The 16,866-nt window shown below is 48.1% G+C and overlaps 1 protein-coding gene across 8 annotated transcripts in view; it reads right to left on the bottom strand.

The window, feature by feature from the left end:
* Nucleotides 1–709: 709 nt before the first annotated feature.
* Nucleotides 710–16,866, bottom strand: part of Acin1 (apoptotic chromatin condensation inducer 1) — a 45,116-nt gene continuing 28,959 nt past the window's right edge. For 4 of the 8 annotated variants that reach the window (XM_034497928.3, XM_034497933.3, XM_076931016.1 and 1 more), the window contains 11 exons: nucleotides 10,324–10,465; nucleotides 6,697–6,739; nucleotides 5,535–5,668; nucleotides 5,283–5,435; nucleotides 4,304–4,442; nucleotides 3,857–4,002; nucleotides 3,322–3,429; nucleotides 3,086–3,193; nucleotides 2,579–2,903; nucleotides 2,391–2,491; nucleotides 710–1,600 (listed from right to left, as the gene is read on the bottom strand). In XM_034497928.3, the coding sequence (XP_034353819.1) occupies nucleotides 1,280–1,600; nucleotides 2,391–2,491; nucleotides 2,579–2,903; nucleotides 3,086–3,193; nucleotides 3,322–3,429; nucleotides 3,857–4,002; nucleotides 4,304–4,442; nucleotides 5,283–5,435; nucleotides 5,535–5,668; nucleotides 6,697–6,739; nucleotides 10,324–10,465 (1,720 nt within the window). In that variant the 3' untranslated portion in view covers nucleotides 710–1,279. Of the gene's footprint in view, nucleotides 1,601–2,390; nucleotides 2,492–2,578; nucleotides 2,904–3,085; nucleotides 3,194–3,321; nucleotides 3,430–3,856; nucleotides 4,003–4,303; nucleotides 4,443–5,282; nucleotides 5,436–5,534; nucleotides 5,669–6,696; nucleotides 6,740–10,323; nucleotides 10,466–11,916; nucleotides 12,187–16,866 lie in introns of those variants that run through there. The other 4 variants (XM_034497934.2, XM_034497930.3, XM_034497929.3 and 1 more) reach the window with 4 other exon arrangements.

The raw sequence follows: 16,866 nt of genomic DNA, 5'->3' as shown, positions 1-16,866 counted from the left end.
CTCCGACCCTCCCCAGCCAGTCCCCGCCCCCGCGGCTCCCGGGCTGCTGGGCGCATACAGATGCGGGGCCCCTCCCGGGCCGGCCCGCAGCGCGGCGAGGTACACGGGGAGCACGACCAGGTTATAATTCCCAGGGCCGGGCGGAGGGGACCCAACACGATCGGCCAGCATAGCACCTTCGGAGGCACACCGTGAGGCAGGGCGCTGGGAGAGCACTGCGGGAGACCCGGCTCCACGCTCTGGGTTCGGGTGCGGCGGCAAAGCTACCGCCTCAGGATCCTGTGCGGATCACGACAGCGAGGGTGAACTTAAGTATGGCAGGGGAAGCAGGAGTCTAGGGAGCTCGACTGAGACAGTGGCAAGACGTCGGTGGGCAGTGAGAACCTTTTTTTTTTTTAGGGGGAAGCTCTTTGCGAGATCTAAAGTGTTTGCACCCCCTGGTGGCAATTGTGGGAAACACCTTGAAGGGTGACCAAATGCCTAATTGTGCAGGGGGACGCTGCCAGCTGTGGGGGTACTGCAAAAGAAACAGGCCACCCTATTTCCCAGAGAAAAAAGACATAGGGCTTTGGGCTGATTAGAGACAAGGCGGGGCTGAAGATTCCTGAGCGAGGCCCATGCTCCAGAAGAACGCCGATGCCCACCATTTTCACCCCCATTCACCTTCCCCTTCACCCACTCTTCCCAAGGAAAGGCACTCAAATGCTAGTTAAAACTAAGTCAGATTTTTATTTTTCTCCATAGACCACATCATTTAATAATAAAAAAAATAAAAATAAAAATTGAACAAAAGGAAAAGGTGGATATAAAGTGGAACCAGAGGGCAAGAGGCTGCAGGACAGAGAACGGGGGAACTGCAGGGGCCTGGGACTCAGGAGAGGCTGATTCAGCTCATAGGTGACCCAGTCCTGGCCCCAGCTGTTCCCAAAAGGCTGTTGAGTACCAAGGGAGGTGGAACACAGGACGGAGGGAGAACAGAGGTCTGGGACATTGGTTCTTCCCACTTACGGCCACATCCTCCCGTCATAGCCTAGCTCTTCCCTCTCAGACTTAACAGGAAGAAAAGAGAGGTCCAAGTTCCAAGAGTTAGGTTGGGGAATAGGGAGAGTGCCACTGCTCCATTTGGTATATGGGGATGTGTGGCAGTTATAGTTCAGCACTGAGCAATGGTGTGAGACCCTTGGTTCCAGGGTGGTGGTGACTGTACCTATCCCTCTGTGGCCTTCAACCTCCCAGGGCCGAGTGGCAGGTACCTGCAGCTCTCCTAGTGTTTCCTTAGCTAGCGGCGCCCACCCCGGTCCCGTACAGGTGTGCTTCGACTCCGGCTTCTGCTGTGGCGCTTGGTGTCTCTGCGATCCCTTTCCCTGCCTCGGTCCCGGTCTCTTTCCCTATCCCGATCTCGGTCACCCCTGTCCCTCTCTCTCTCCCTGTCCCTCTCTCTCTCTCTGCTGTGCTCCCTCCGTTTCTCTCGTTCTAGCTGTCGGTTCCGTTCCCGCTCAGCTTCCTTCTCACGTTCCTTCTGTTCTTCTTCTTCTCGTTCTTTTCGCCGCTTCTCCCGCTCCTTGGCCCGTTCAGCTTGCTCTGCCTCCTTCTGAACAATCTGTGGTCAGGAAGGAAAGACAGAGGCAGAGAAGCGTATCACAGTCCTGTCTGCATTGATCCCAGTTTATACGTCTGGCCTAGACCCTGAACTCCTAGTGCAGGGTCACTGTCAGTTTCATCATTAAACAGGAAAAGGGGCATGCATGCGGGATGAGGTGTGCCTGCTCCACCCCCTTAATAGACGGCAGGGGCTGCTGGCACCAGTCTGATATTTCTCTAGCTTTCATCAGTCTAGATGCAGACAAATCTGAGTAGCATTAAGCCTAAAATTCTCTCAGACTTTAATTCACATCAAGAGGGCCACTAAGATAGCTCACTGGGTAAAAGCCCTTGCCACAAAAGCCAGACAACTTAGTTCACCCTGGAGTCCATGTAGAGGCAGAAGCAGAACCACTCCACAGAGCTGTCCTAACCTCCACATGAGCAACGCAGCAAGCACATCCTTCCCTGTCCCCAACATACAGACCAACAACACGTGGAAACTCTTACAGAAATGCAAATGTAGCTATTAAAAAGCAGAGACGACTTTTATAAAACATACATTTCTCAGCTAACAAATCAAGTTCCAAGAAGCTTGGCTAACAGGCAGCTTCTCAAATCCCACAAGACTCGCTCCTGACTCGTGAACTAGTCACTTTCACTCTCTCCAAGGCACCTCCTAAGATGACTCTAAGCTTCCTCTCTTCCTTTACTTTCCTAAGCCGATGCCAGGCCTTTACTGTCAGTCACGTTAATCTCCTGGGTGCAATGAGCAGCTCTGGCCACTGTTCAGCGGGGAGAGTACTCACTTGGCTCTCAGTCAGAGGGAGCCAATAGATGCAGGGAGCTGCCTTAGTCTTACGGAAAAGGTCGTCCAGCAACTTGGCAGGTGGCTCCTCCTGAGCTTTTTCTGAGGTGGGAAGAAGTAAACCAGATCTCAAACAAAATCCTGGATCCCTGACCCTCCAACCCCAGACCTGCACCCAGCTCTAAGTACCTTTCTTCTCACTCTTCTTTTCTTTAGATTTTGCTCGCTCCTTGCGGCGGCGGTCACGGGACCGCGATCGGGAGCGAGGTCCCTCTCGAACTTTGTCCCGATCCCATTCCCGTTCAGACCGAGTCCTCTCCCGCCGCTCCATTTCCCGTTCCCGCTCTGCCCACTGCTCTCGCACTGCCCTTTCCTGCTCCCGCTGCTCAGCCCGGGGGTGGGGTGGTGGCTGGACTGGGGGTGGGGGAGGGGGATGCAGGGGCCTTGGTGCTCCCTGTTCCTCTGTCTTAGTTTCAGATGGCCGATCTACCAAGAGTCCCCGGTGATAGTCCAGCTGTGGGCAGAGGGACAAGGACCATCAAAATAGAGATTAAGATTACATCATTCCCAATGAGGGAGCCCAGGTACCAGGGGAACAGAGAGAAGGAAAACCTGTACTCTTAGTGAGTACTCTTAGTGACCGAGCAGCATAGCCGCCTTGGCCCGTCCCCTCCTGTTCTGAGGTGTCTCACTCACCTCATCTTGCTCAGCATAGTCAGCACAGAGGAACTTGGGGTTGGACTGGGGCCACTTGACCCCATGCAGAGCTGTCCGGGTGGCAACAGCTTCCTCTACTGTTGAGTACTGGTAGGAGAGGCAGAGAGGCATGCATGGTGTACCTTTAGTCCTCCCCGCTGCTGCAATGCCCTCCACCTGCCCACACTGCTCACTAACAAAGCATGTGCCTGAAACTAGTCAGCCCTTTGTCTCACCGTCACGAAGCAATGAGATTTGATCTTGTCAATCCAGAAAGCCTCTTCCACCAAAGTTCCTGTGCGCCCCAGTAACTCCTTCAGCTGGCCCAAAGTGAAGGGACGGACCTGCCAACGAAAGTCAACTTTCAAGGCCTTAAAGAAGTTAAGAACACCTACACATCTAGCATCAGGTCCCTCCATGTGTGCAGGGTGATGATGGTACATGCCTTTATCCCCACTACTTGGGAGGGTGGCAGGTGGATATCTGGAGTTTGAAGCCAGCCTTGTCTACACAGAGAAACCCTATTCAGGGTTGTGGGGGTGGGAAAAATTTCCCATGTGGGGCTGGAGAGATGGTTCAATGGCTATGAGAACACTGGCTTCTTTTTCCAGAGGATCCAGGCTTGAGTCCAGCACTATTAAGTGGATGTCGAGAACTGACTTAAGTCCCCTTCAACAGCAGTAAGGTTCTTAATCACTGAGGTATCTCTCCAGCTCCTACCCAAAGTGTAAACCCCAAAGTAAGGGAGCCTGTGATATAAGAATGACTTACCAAGTTGGAGATGTGGACAATGTTACTGATCTTGCCCCTGGGAGGGGAGGGCACCTGGGCAGTTCGGACTGGGTCATCAATTGTAATGGAAACTCCAGACTTCTGTTGGCTAATGGACCTCCGGGTTAAGGTATCTCCTAATGTTACTAAAAGGAGAGCACAAGAACAGCGTTCAGTCGCAGCACTGCTTGCTCCTTTCCTTTTCTTCTCCACCCAGCAGCCGCTCTTCCATCCAGATGTGCCAAGTATCCATAACGTGGCAAAGTGCAAGGGCAGAATCTCACTGTGGAGACTCCAACACTGTAAGATTCAAACCCAGTTCACAACAGTATTTAGGAAACACCAGACATAGAAAATTTCTTATATACAAGGAAGAAGGCATCAAATGCTCAAATGGGTCCAAACATGGGCCTCAGAGAATTCCGACAGCTGCTGTACCTCACCCACCTTTCTTTACTTCATGCTCCACAGGTGGGGGCAAGGCAACCTCCACTGACACCTGGGGAGGCACAGGGGGCTCTGCCTCAGGCTCTTTCTCTTCTTCTTCTTCCCTCTGCCCATTCTCCTGACCCTCTGCAGGTACTACCTATAAGACATCAGAAGACAGAGGTGGTCTCTCCCCACGCTGGCATGTTCTCCTCTGACCTCTGGCTTCAGACATCAGTTATATTAACCTTTCCACTGGTGAGAGTTATTCTCCATAGCCTTCATCTTTTGTTTTATGGTTTTTTTTGTTTTTTTTTTTTGGGAGAAATGTCTATGTAGTCCTGGCTGGCCTTGACCTCAGAGATCCCCTTGACTGCACCTCCCTGGGATTAAAGGCATGTGCTACCATGCCTGACTTAATAAACAAAAACAAGCATTTAATTATTTGTGTGCACTTGTGTGTCCACGAACACATGCAGTGACTTTTGGGAGTTAGTTCTCTCTATCACATGGGTCCTGAGGATGGGCACCAGGCTCTGCGGCAGGCCCCTTTACACACAGAGTAATCTTGAGGGCCTGAACTATTTTTCTGCATGGGCAAGATGTTAAAACTACGAGGCTTTGTCAACTTTTGTTTTCAATTCTGATACTGTGGTACAAGCTGCTGAAACAAGAGTACACAAATTGAGCTGGGCAGTGGTGGCGCACGTCTTTAATCCCAGCACTTGGGAGGCAGAGGCAGGAGGAGTTCAAGGCCAGCCTGGTCTACAGAGTGAGTTCCAGGACAGCCAGGGCTACACAGAGAAAGCCTGTCTCGAAAAACAAAACAAAACAAAAGTACAGAAACTGGTACAGTTGTGTTCTAATACAATCTTCTTTGGAACTATCAGTGTTTGACATAACCTGGTCCTCGGCATAGGCGTTCCCTTCCAGCACATTACCTCAGCTTGTCAGCCATTGCCCACCGCCTCACCCCTGATGCTGGGTGCAGCACTTTTACCTGAGTGACTGTCCGGCATATTTTCAGTCCTTTGTCATGGGTCCCATCGTCACCATTACGCTCTGTCTCATCCTCAGAGATTCGGGAGTCATCAGCATGAAGATCCACAACAGCCTCCTGCCCCGCCAGGGGTTTGATGTCGGGGATGAGGCTCTGGGACACAGACACCCCCGCTACCCCGTTACACTGGGCCCATGTCTACTCCCACCTGAACATGTCTTATCCTCCCTTCCCTGGTTCCGCCCACCTCACCTTGAGTGATTCAGTGGTGATACTGATAGAAGGTTTCTTCTGTGTTGTAGCAGTACTGGCTCCCCAACGACGTTTTCGACCAGGCTGGCCCCCCTCTGTGTCACTGTTTCCAGCTTGCACCCCCTTGGTAGCTGCTGTTCCCAAAAAATAGAACCCAACAGTTAGATGGTCTCAGGTTCCTAATTAGCTCACACTGTAACACTAGCTAGAGACGCATTTCAGACTAAGTGCAAGAGAAGCTGGACACAGACCACACTGTCAAACTCTGTGCTCCTTGCTGGGTGTCTGTCGCACATACCTTTAATCCTAGCACTTGAAAATGCAAGGGAAATCCCCGAATTCAAGACCAGCCTGGTCTATACAGCAAATTTCAGAGCAACCAGAAAATAAAACTAACACTGTCCAAGTTCCTCAGTGGGCAACAGTTGAAGTTTACTGTCAGGAGGGGCTGGAGAGATGGCTCAGTGGTTAAGAGCACTGACTGCTCTTCCAGAGGTCCTGAGTTCAATTGCTAGCAACCATATGGTGGCTCATAAGCATTTATGTGATCTGGTGCCCTCTTCTGGCATGCATACATACAAGCATTATGCTGTATACATAATAAGTAAATAAGTTACTGTCAGGAGCATTTGATTCCTGTGTGTTAGAATAAAGTATAAAATGGAAAGCATCACATAGGCGTCTAACTTCAATTCAAGGTCAGATCCTGGAAAGGATGCACTACTCTAAGAGTTGGGTATGGTAGGTACCTCATGCCTGTAATCCCAGCCACTTGAGAGGATGTGGCAGGATTCAGTTTTCAGTCAGCCTGGTCTACATAGCAGAAACCTTGTCTCGAAAATAAGTAATAAGAGAACAGATTGGAAATGGTCTGAGGTACAGTGCTCTCCTTAAAGTGTGCTTGTGGTATTGTGTGCCTAGCATGTGCAAGGCTGTGGGTTCAATCCTAAGTAACATGCACATGCACACACAAGTGGCTGGAGAAACACGATAGGATTGGTTCAAAGAGAAACAATGGAACCTACATGTGTAGGGAAGGCAGAGGCTTGCTAGGTGGGGGCAGGGAGAACTGCACCCCAAGAATTTACTGGGAGTAAATGAAATTCTAATCGTCTGTGAACAGTTTTTATAACTTTTACCAGGGATTTGGGGCCAGACTTACAGACAACGGAGATTTTCCTCTTGAATGATTTGGGCATCGAACTCTGTATGGAGAAGATAAGGAAGAGAGAGAGACACCCCACAGAGAGGGGGGAGGAGGTTAAATCAGGCAATCTTAGCAGAAATGCCAAAGACACACAGAGACAGAGAGAGAGAGAGAGAGAGAGAGAGAGAGAGAGAGAGAGAAAGAGAGAGAGACAGAGACACTGACAGAGAGAGACCAAAACAGAAGCAGCAAACGGCAAAAACGAAGCAGAATCAATGCAAGTTAGAGGGAAATTAAAGCCAACGTCCCGGGAAGGAAGGCCGTCTACGTCATCTCGTACCAGCGTATTAGCTTTACCAGAAATAAGATGGAGAGGGACTCAATAACCCGGCTACTTCATTAGTTTTGGGGTTTTTTGAAACAGGGTCTCACTTTGTAAACTTTTGGTGATCCTCCTGCCTCAGCCTCCCAAGCACTGGGATTACAGACATGAGCCACCATGTCCGGCTCCCTCTCAGCCCTTAAAGTTGCTGACCATGCCCTCAACTGTATCTAAGGGACGAGGACACAAACCCAATGAGCTACGCCCAGACTTGGGTAACTGGGTCCTCCCAAGTCCTTCCTTGCCAATTTGAAAGATATGAGAAAAATCAACTCTAGAGATGGCAACTTCAACAGTCTTCCTGTACTTAGAGCCTGCCCAGTGTGACACTGTGACAGGATGTGGGGTACTTGAAGACCACCCAGAGCAACACCAAGGAAAACAATCACACTAAGTTCACTGAAGATGGAACACCTAAGCCGACAGGTAGCAGAGAGGATTTACAAGTTTCTCTTGTTTACATAAGGAGGTTTTGGTAAAGGGCAGGCTGCTCCAAGGAAAGCCTCAGCCTTCCCAACCACCAGCCTTACTCCAGCAGGGCCTTAATGCTCCCCCTTCAAACAGGGCTCAAACCCAGGGGCTCTGGCCAAGGACCAAAACCAAAACAAATCCCAGAAGACAGACGTGGGCAAGCGTCTTCCCAGACACACAGTGGACTAACATTACAGACAAGAGTAGGGGCGTAGGGTTGGGGGGGCAATTCTAGGTTTTAGGTGCTTATTTCTGGAAAAACTAAGACCACCCTACCACCCTTCTAAAGGGTAGGGCAGAACCCTCTTAATCTCCTTTCCCTCCCACCCCCAGCCCCACCTGTGTCATCTAACCAAGTCTCCTTGGTCTGTGTTAAGGGCCAGCCTGACCCCTAGCTAGGTTGCTCATGATGGGTAAGTTAGTGAGAAAAGTAAAAAAAAACAAAAAACCAAAACCAAACAAACAAAAAAAAAAAAAAAAAAGAAAAAGAAAAGAAAAAAAAACCAAAACAAAAAACCCAAAAACCAAACCAAAAAAACTCAATTAAAACAAGAAAAACACGAACCAAATAAACTCAACAAAGAAATAAGAAAAAATAAATAAAAAAATAAAAGATTAAAGAAGAAGTAGAAAATAAAAGAATAAACTAGGAATATGACAAATGTTCCAGGTACCATCTCACACCTGGGATCTTCAGTTCAGCCAATCGCACCTCACTGTGTACTGTATCTAGTCAACCGCCGGTCCAATCAGAATGAGCCCTCCCTGCTAGGCGTTGTGCAATTGGTGGGGGGTTGGGTTGGCAAAAAAGGTGGGCGCACGGCGTGGTAGTCAGCGTGGCACTGCCAGAGTCCTCCCAGGGGCGCAGGGGGGGCGGGAGGGAAACGTGTGGGGGGACGCTGCCCAGTTTCCAAGATGTCAAAACAGTTCACTGGCGATGGCCAGCCTCAGCGAGGGGCAGAGGGGGAATGGGGGCAGAACATCAGTCCTGGCCCTACAGGGCTCATCGTGCAGTCCCTGATGAGATGGCCTGTGAGTGGCAGGGATGCTCCTTGCCTTTCATGAGGCAGGCAGGACCCTATGTCCACCAGTGGCAAGCTGCAGAAATGCCACCACCCAACACTTGGGATCCAGGTGACAACTCCAAAGTCCCTTCCTCCTCTGAGTGTAACTGGGGAGAGGTCCTGTCACCAAGTAGGATCACGGTGCCTCTGATGAAGGTAGCCTGGGGAGGCAGTAGGAGGTGAACTTCCCCAGGACCCGGTACACATTCAGCAGCAGGTTCAGAGTATGTCTTCTGGGTTGTAGTTGGCATCTCCTCAGGGACTCCAGCTCAGACAGTGGTTCCAGTCAGGTGGATGAGTGAGTCCCTGCCTCCAGGGATGGAGGAGAAGTTGGAGCAACCAACATGCTGCTGCCTTTCACCATGGATAGCAGGGACCAAAGGAAAGTCCATTTGATGAGCAGGTGGTGACAAATGGGCTGGGCTGTCATCAGTTTTAAATCCCTGGGGTACAGACCCTAGACTTCTCTGCAGGGCTCCCACTCAAGTGTTTACAGCACGACACTGTCTTCACAAACATTTGACTCTCTTAGGTTTTTTTGGTCCCTAGATGGGGATCCCAACAGTCTGTAGCAAACAAGGTAACCCACAGTCTTTGATAGGTAAGGGCATGTGGGCGGGCGCCCCAGCACTGGCACAAACTCTTCTTGGGGTGTCCCAAGTAGGGAGATGATTCAAGTCCACCCCTTTCCAAATGCCTTTTGCTTTCAATACAAGTCTCTCCAGAACAGTGCTCTTCTTAGCCCCCTGATGTAAGCAAGACAGGGAGGCAAAAGGGGGCCCATCACAGAAGCCCACAGACATGCCCCCTCTGGCCAAGACACCTGGATAGCAGACTCGGCTCTGATTGGGCGGCTCAGTAGCAGCGGGTGGGTCCAGAGGTAGAGGCGGCATCAGCGATTGGCCAGTTGGGCAGGGTTATATTTTACGGGCGGATTACCGTACATGAGGTACTTGGACAAAGTTTTACGGGGAAGAAGGACCTTGTAATAAATAATATTCTGCACATCAAATCACTTTCACCGGCCCCCACCCCCGCAACACACACCAGAGAAAGGCTACACACACAACAGCCCCTCCCACCCTGTAATAATACCACTCCCAAACCCAGCTAATTCTATTTCTTTCAGGGCCAAGAGGACTTCGCTGGCTCCAATGGGGGAAGCCTCTTGAATTGGGTACAGGAAAAAACGGTAATATGTGTAAAAAAACAAAACCTAAGACAGAGGACTTTCTGGTTCACCACTTGGGTTTCTAAGGAGCTACCCTTCTGTACTTAGACCACTGGGGGGCAGAAGATCAACAAAAATTCCTCAGCATGGCTGACTTGGTAAGAGACCCAAAGCCCCACTAGGTGGCGTTGAGTGCCATTAAGCTTTTAAAAAGGAGGGAAAGCTCAAGGAGTTAGCTTCACAGAAGCTTCAACAGCAAGAAAGCTGCACTTGTTTTTTTGTTTTTTTTTTAAAGGGCCATTAACAGACTTCCAAATTAGGAGCTGGTATGCACTACTACTTCTCATGTAGAGAAAGGAAATCAAAGACCTTGTCCATATCACAAGGGGTATCCCTTGCTAAACCAGCGATTTCTCCCTTGCCCTATCCTGATCCAAGGCCCTGCCTTGTCCCCTTTAAGTCATCCCACTGTGTAAGAGGGATCACTGAGATGGCCTATTCTCCCGAGGCCCACGCTCTGCCCACCCTCCCCAATAGGTGGCTTGGCTAGTTACCTCTTTCTTCTCCTCTTCTTCAGCACCCCCCTCTGGGCGATCATCACTGCTGACTTGATCTGCAATAGGCATAGGAGGCTCTGCAACCTCATTTTCAGGTCTGTTTTCACTGGTGTCCATGGCTACTTCCTCCTTCTCTTCACTGACAGGATGGAAGAGGTTGAAGGAAAGGGCAGGAGAGAGTGAAGGGGAAGAGAAAGCAAGAGGTTAGCTTTGGGGCCATAAAATTCCAATAGGTCCTTACTTGGGTGGGATTGTAGCCTTTTAGATCAGACTAGAACTCTGCCACCATGGGAAAGTGGGAATGTTTTCCTTGGGGGAAAAAAAAGCACAGATTACAGTGGTCATGGCCACTTAGTACCAGACAGGGACAACACTGCTACCTTTATGTGGGCACCCAGCACTCCGAGTTCTTAGGTACTAACTGCACATTTCTCTTGCACAAAACCAACATTCTCCTCTGAAAAGTCCTTCAAAAGTGACCTCAATTTGTCTATAAGGCTATAGTCTCCCTATTCACTGGTCAAGGCACCTTTAATTTACACAAGAACCTAAAGGAAGCCTGCTTCCTTTAAAAAAAAAAACAAAAAACAAAAAAAAAAAAAAAAAAAAAAAAAAAAAAAAACAGAAATAAAACCAAGACTTTTGAAAGGGCATAGGTGTAGCAAATGATCCTGACCTGTGTTTAATCTACTGCTAATTAGCAAGTGTCTGATAATCCACGTGGTCTCAGACACCAAGAACAGAAGAGTGAGGGGCTGCAGGACAGAGTACAGGGTTGGTACGTGTGCCCACTTCTCTCTCCTCCTAGGGAAACCTAAACTACTAAAGTATGAAAACTTGAGGAATCAGGCCACGTTCATCTGCTCAGAGCAGACACTGTTCTTACATTTGACTCTTACCCAGTCACTCCCATTCCCTCATTCCAACTTCCAAGAGATAGAGAGGGCTGGCCTCCCAAGTCAGTAATGCCCTCCCCCACACCAGACAACTCCCCCTAAACATGGAACCCACTCTCACAAGTTAGCACTCACTTCAGACAAAGAAATCCAGAGATTCCATCAGATAAACTATCTTCCTACCTTTTTGCCACCATCCCTAAGTTCTAATCCTGACACCTCCAAAACCAGATTAAAACAAAAAATCAAAATCAGGATGATCAGGGGTACAAGTGACAGAAAAGGGAAGCCAAGCCTCCTCAGGCCAGGAACTAAGACCAGAAAATCCAGCATTCCCACTAGGCTGTGTGACACACAGGAGGTCAGAAAAGCCTCTCCAGTGTAGGCAGAGAGAGATGCAAAGCTGAGGGGAGGGGGAAGTCAGGATTGGGCCCCCAGCTAACAGGCCCCCATAGAACACGTGATTTTCTGCTTAAATCTTGAAGAAAGGCTTATCAAAAACCCAAACCAAAACAAACAACCTATTGCTCAGAGAGGGCAACTGGGGCCAATTAGAAATCGAGCAGGAAGGACAAAGGGAGAAAGCGGAATGCCTGAAAACAGATCAAAATGAAAGACAGTGAGAGCCATGAGGAAGCTGAGGAGGAGGAGGCGGCGAGGTGGGGCAGGACACATGGGGATGCGAGGCTCTCACCCTGCTCTGCTGTCTGAGAACATCATTATTTTTTCTCCCCCTGGAAGTGCTGTTTATCCCTTTCTGGAATGGAAGAAATAACACAAAAACCAAACAAAAAAAATCCTAAGAAAATTAAAACAAAAACCCCCGAACCAAACAAACCACCTTCCTTGCCCCGAGATCCCACCACCTCCTCCCAGTCACCCGATCCAGAGAGAGAAAATCAAGATGCAGCAACTGGGGAATCCAAAAAAATGGTAAATGGAAGGGGAGGTGGTGGTGGAGCGGGGAGGCTAAAATAGATCGGGCGTTTAAGAGATAAGCGTTTAAGTCCTCACGGCAAACCCCGAGTTCGGCTGGACTGGTCTCTCTGGAGGAAGAGGAGAAAGAGGGCCAGGTTGCTGGTAGTATGCTGGCTCTATTGTATTGGCAAAGCGGCAGCGATCAGCCGGAGACATGCAGGGGAGCCATCTTGCCACTTACCCAGCAGCCCGTGTGTGCGGATGGGGGAGGGCCCTGATGCAGCAGGGGAGGGGAAAGAGGGAGGGAGCTGAGTGAGCAAGGTTCTTATCCTCTGGCAGGCCACAGGGAGTCAACTGGCTCCAGAGGCTAGGCCTTTTCCCTTCTTTTCTCAGGTTACAACAGCTACAGAGGTCTAGTGCTCCAGGGCCAGGGTGATTTCTCCCAGTCTTCCCAGAGGGCAACGGGGCCAGGTGGAGAGAACATAGTTACAGCTGCCTGATTGGAAGACCCAAATTAAGTGAAGGGAAACAGCAGAGTTGGGGATGAGAAATGATTAAAGCCAAAGCAGAAATATTTTAAAAGATGACCAAAGCTTCCATCTACCCTCAGAACATGCAGACAGCATCTTCTTATGTGCCTGCCCACCACTGTCCCACCCAGGGTAACTGCTACTCACCTCTGCCAATGTAACCTGTCTATTTTCTAGAAAAGTTGGAGGGAAGTGGATAAGCCTGGGAGAGTTTCTTTTCCAAAACAGAGGAAAGGGTGGGTGTCTCTGAAGATAGCCCTGTTTCCAGTCTTTAATAAGTCCACTCAGCCTACCAGGCAGACAGGACACTGCAGGTGAGAGGTGTTCCTTGGGGCAGAGCAGGATGTGATAAGCCCAGCAGTGAGGCTGGGAGACAAACAAAAACCAGGCATCATGGGCCTTCACCACATCAGATATGAGTGGGAAACAGACCTTAAAAGATGCAATCCTGCCTACAACCCCAGTACTTGAGAGACTGGGGCAGGAGGATTGCTAGAGGTTTGGGACCAGCCTGTTACAAAACAAAACACCACCGCCACCACCCTCCTCAAACCAAAAACACTCCAATAAAAAAATCAGTAAGTAATAGCAACAAAACACTGTAAAGACTCAACAAGCTTATCTGCCGACTGAAATGCACTCAGCTCCTTTCCCTAATAGCAGACAGAACCTTCTTCAGACAGAGAAATCCAAAGCTTTCATCAGAGAAACTATCACTATCTTCCTACCTTTCTGCCACCATCCCTAACTTCTAATCCTGACACCCAACCCCCAAATACTAGATTTAAAAAAAAAAAAAGAAAAAAAAAAAAAAATCAGGCACGCCTTTGATCCCAGCACTTGGGAGGTAGAGGCAGGCCGATTTTTGAGTTCGAGGCCAGCCTGGTCTACAGAGTGAGTTCCAGGACAGACAGGACTATACAGAGAAACCCTGTCTCAGAAAAACAGGGACGACAACAACAACATAGGATTCCCACCCCCACCCCCCCAAAATAAGGATGATCAGAGGTACAAGTGACAGAAAGGGGAAACCCAGCCTCTCTAGTTCAGGAACTAATCCCTGAAAATTCAGCATCCCTATCAGGCTGACATAGAAGGTCAGAAAAGCCTTTCCCCAGGGGTGGGTTGGGAGTGGAGGTAGGGAAAAGAGAGAGAGAGAGAGAGAGAGAGAGAGAGAGAGAGAGAGAGAGAGAGAGAGAGAGAGAGAGAGAAACAAAGGTGAGGGGGAAGGGAAGGAAAAGCTTCCTTCACACTCACTCTCTTGAGGACAAGTCTGTATGTATGGGTCAGGCTGGCCTTGAACTCAGATTCACTGGCTGCTTGCCTCTGCCTTCAGAGTGCCAGGATTCACCCAACCTCATTTTGATCAGAGTTTTTAAGACAGGAATCAAATTTTCTCTGTGCTGTTTAAAATCCTAAACTTATATGCCAAAAAGTGTATGCTAAAGTGATGTTTCTACATTAAAAGTTTCCTTTTACATAGTGATTCTTGTCTGCTCAAAGGTAAAGCAAGATCCTATATGGGTGTTAAAAAGGAAGTGAACCCAGGAATGAGACTGGCCCTACCTGTTACAAATTGTGTGATAGGCACCTCTCCTATATTCGGTAAGTGTTGCTAACAATAATACCCACCTCAGGGACAGTGCTAGCTCGGTGTGGTCTGGATACTGCTGCCAATGGAGATGAGGGTGTACAGGAAACACAGGCTCAGGCAGTAATCACTGCGGCTCCTTTTTTTAAATTTAAAGGGTAGACACTTTCTCTGCTGGTAAAATATTCAGTGATGGGGATGACAGGTTTTGACAATGCCCTTATTGCTCTGAATAATAGATAATCATTAGGTTACTTGCCACCTACCTTCACCCTGCAACGTTCCTCTGGGGTAGGGACTGTGTGCCTTGGTTCCTAGCTCAGACTTTAAGACAAATAAGTATGTATGTACTTCTTAATTACAGTATAATGGTGGGTAACAAGTGGATACTTAATAAACATTTGTTGATCTAAAAGATTTTTCTCTCTGTATCTTCATGTATGAGCAGTGGATCCCATGCATGTATGCATATACCTGTGTGAGCCTACAATGTGGAGGCAAAGAACTAATGGTAGCAATCATTTTCCTCTTACACATTATTAAAACAGGCTCCCTCCCTAGGTGGTGGTGCAGGCTTTTAATCCCAGCACTTGGAAGACAGAGGCAGGTAGATCTTTGTGAGTTTGAAGCCAGCCTACAAGCCAGGTCTACACAATCAGTTCCAGGACAGCCAGGGCTACAGAGAAACCCTATTTTGAAAAACAAAAATGAGACCTAGAACTTGATGATCAGGCTAGTTTTGCTGGCTAGCTGGTGATTCCCGACTTCCAGGGAGGATGGGAGTACAGGTGGGCAGCAGGTCTACCAGGCATGTCCATGGTTCTGGGGGCCTGAAGTGGGGTCCTCAGAACTCTAGTCCTTATACTTGCTGACAAGCACTTTAACCACAGAGCCTCAGCCACTAAACCGTTTCTGGAAAGTATTCTGTTTTTTGTTCTGTTGTTTTTGAGATGGTCTCACTATGTAGCCCCAGCTGGCCTGGAGCTTGCTTGGTAGATCAGGCTGCCCTGATCTCAGAGATCCGCCTGTCTCAGCCTCCCAGGCACTACCACATCTGACCTCTACACAGATTTCCCACAATATTGTTTCACAGAATGTACAACTACTGTTCTTAAGCACTTCCTGCTGTTAAAATACCTCTAGAAGTATTTGTTGGGAGAATTTTGGTCACTGGAAATGTTTTACTATAGATTTTCCCCATAGTCTCACTAGGTACAGGATTGCTGCTAGGACTCACTTGTAGCTTAGGTTACTTCAAATCAATAGCCTTCCTCACACTGAGATTACCATAAGAACCTCCAGGTCAGGCTTCTGCTACTGGATCCCAGGTTGGCCTGGAACTTGTTCTGTAGGCCCTGAGCTCCTAGAGACTTTCCTGACTCTGTTCCATTGCTGGGATTAAAGCCATGTGCCACAACTACCTGGCTATAGCTCTTAAAAAAATGAATAATCCCATTTTCTCCTTGGCTTTCATAACATAGATTTGTGCCTTCTATTTTCCAACACACACACACACACACACACACACACACACACACACACACACACACACACACACGTATCAACGATTTATGAAGTAAGAGGCTATGAATTTGAAAGAGCACAAGAAGAGTTTCACAGGGGGAAAAGGGAAGGGGAAAATGATATAATTATCTCAAAAAAAAAAAGAAAGAAAGAAAGAAAAGAAAAGAAAAGAAAAAATTGGTTCATTATTTTATGTCCATGGGTGTTTTGCTTGAATGCATGTATGTGCAACATGTGTGCCTGGTGTCCACAGAGGTCAAAAGACCACTGACACACTGGAACTGGAGTTACAGGTTATGAGTCACCATGTGAATGCTGGGAATTAGATCCAGGCCCTCTGAGTCATCTCTCCAGCTCCTTCTATTTTCCTTTGATGAATTTTACAGGACTCAAGAATTCCTAAACCGGGCGGTGGTGGCGCACGCCTTTAATCCCAGCACTTGGGAGGCAGAGGCAGGCGGATTTCTGAGTTTAAGGCCAGCCTGGTCTACAGAGTGAGTTCCAGGACAGCCAAGGCTATACAGAGAAACCCTGTCTCAAAAAACCAAAAAAAAAAAAAAAAAAAAAAAAAAAAAAAATTCCTAAGATGCTATTCAGATGCTATTTGCAGAAGAATCTTTGAAACTGTCCCATCTTTTTTAGACAAAGGCACATTTCTCCGTTTCATTAGCTCTTGAACAAGTATCTCTGACCTGTCAAGTTGTAGTGGGAACAAGAGACAGGGATCCCCATATAAGCCCCCCCAAAAAGAAGCATTGCTCAGAAGGAAAGGACAGAATTACTTAAATATTAACATTACATATAGTATGAATGATTTAAGAGACACTTAATAGAAAAGGCAACTTCTATAGGCATATAAGTTTAAACTTTAGTTAGTATTCAAAGTCCTAAGATGCTAAGGACCCCTTATGAAAACTTATTAAGAAACACTGAAACCTGATACCCCAGGAACTTTATTAGTTACAAGACAAAACATGGGTAATTTATCAGTTTATCTTTATATACAAATTACTTAGAGTAAGCAAACTCTGATATAATAAACTATGTTTTTTGTTTGTTTAAAATAATGTACCATTTGGAA

Source organism: Arvicanthis niloticus, chromosome 3 (genome assembly GCF_011762505.2).
Source record: "Arvicanthis niloticus isolate mArvNil1 chromosome 3, mArvNil1.pat.X, whole genome shotgun sequence".
NCBI lineage: Eukaryota > Metazoa > Chordata > Mammalia > Rodentia > Muridae > Arvicanthis > Arvicanthis niloticus.
Note: the sequence above shows the minus strand (reverse complement) of the source record. Positions and strands in the feature narration are given on the sequence as shown.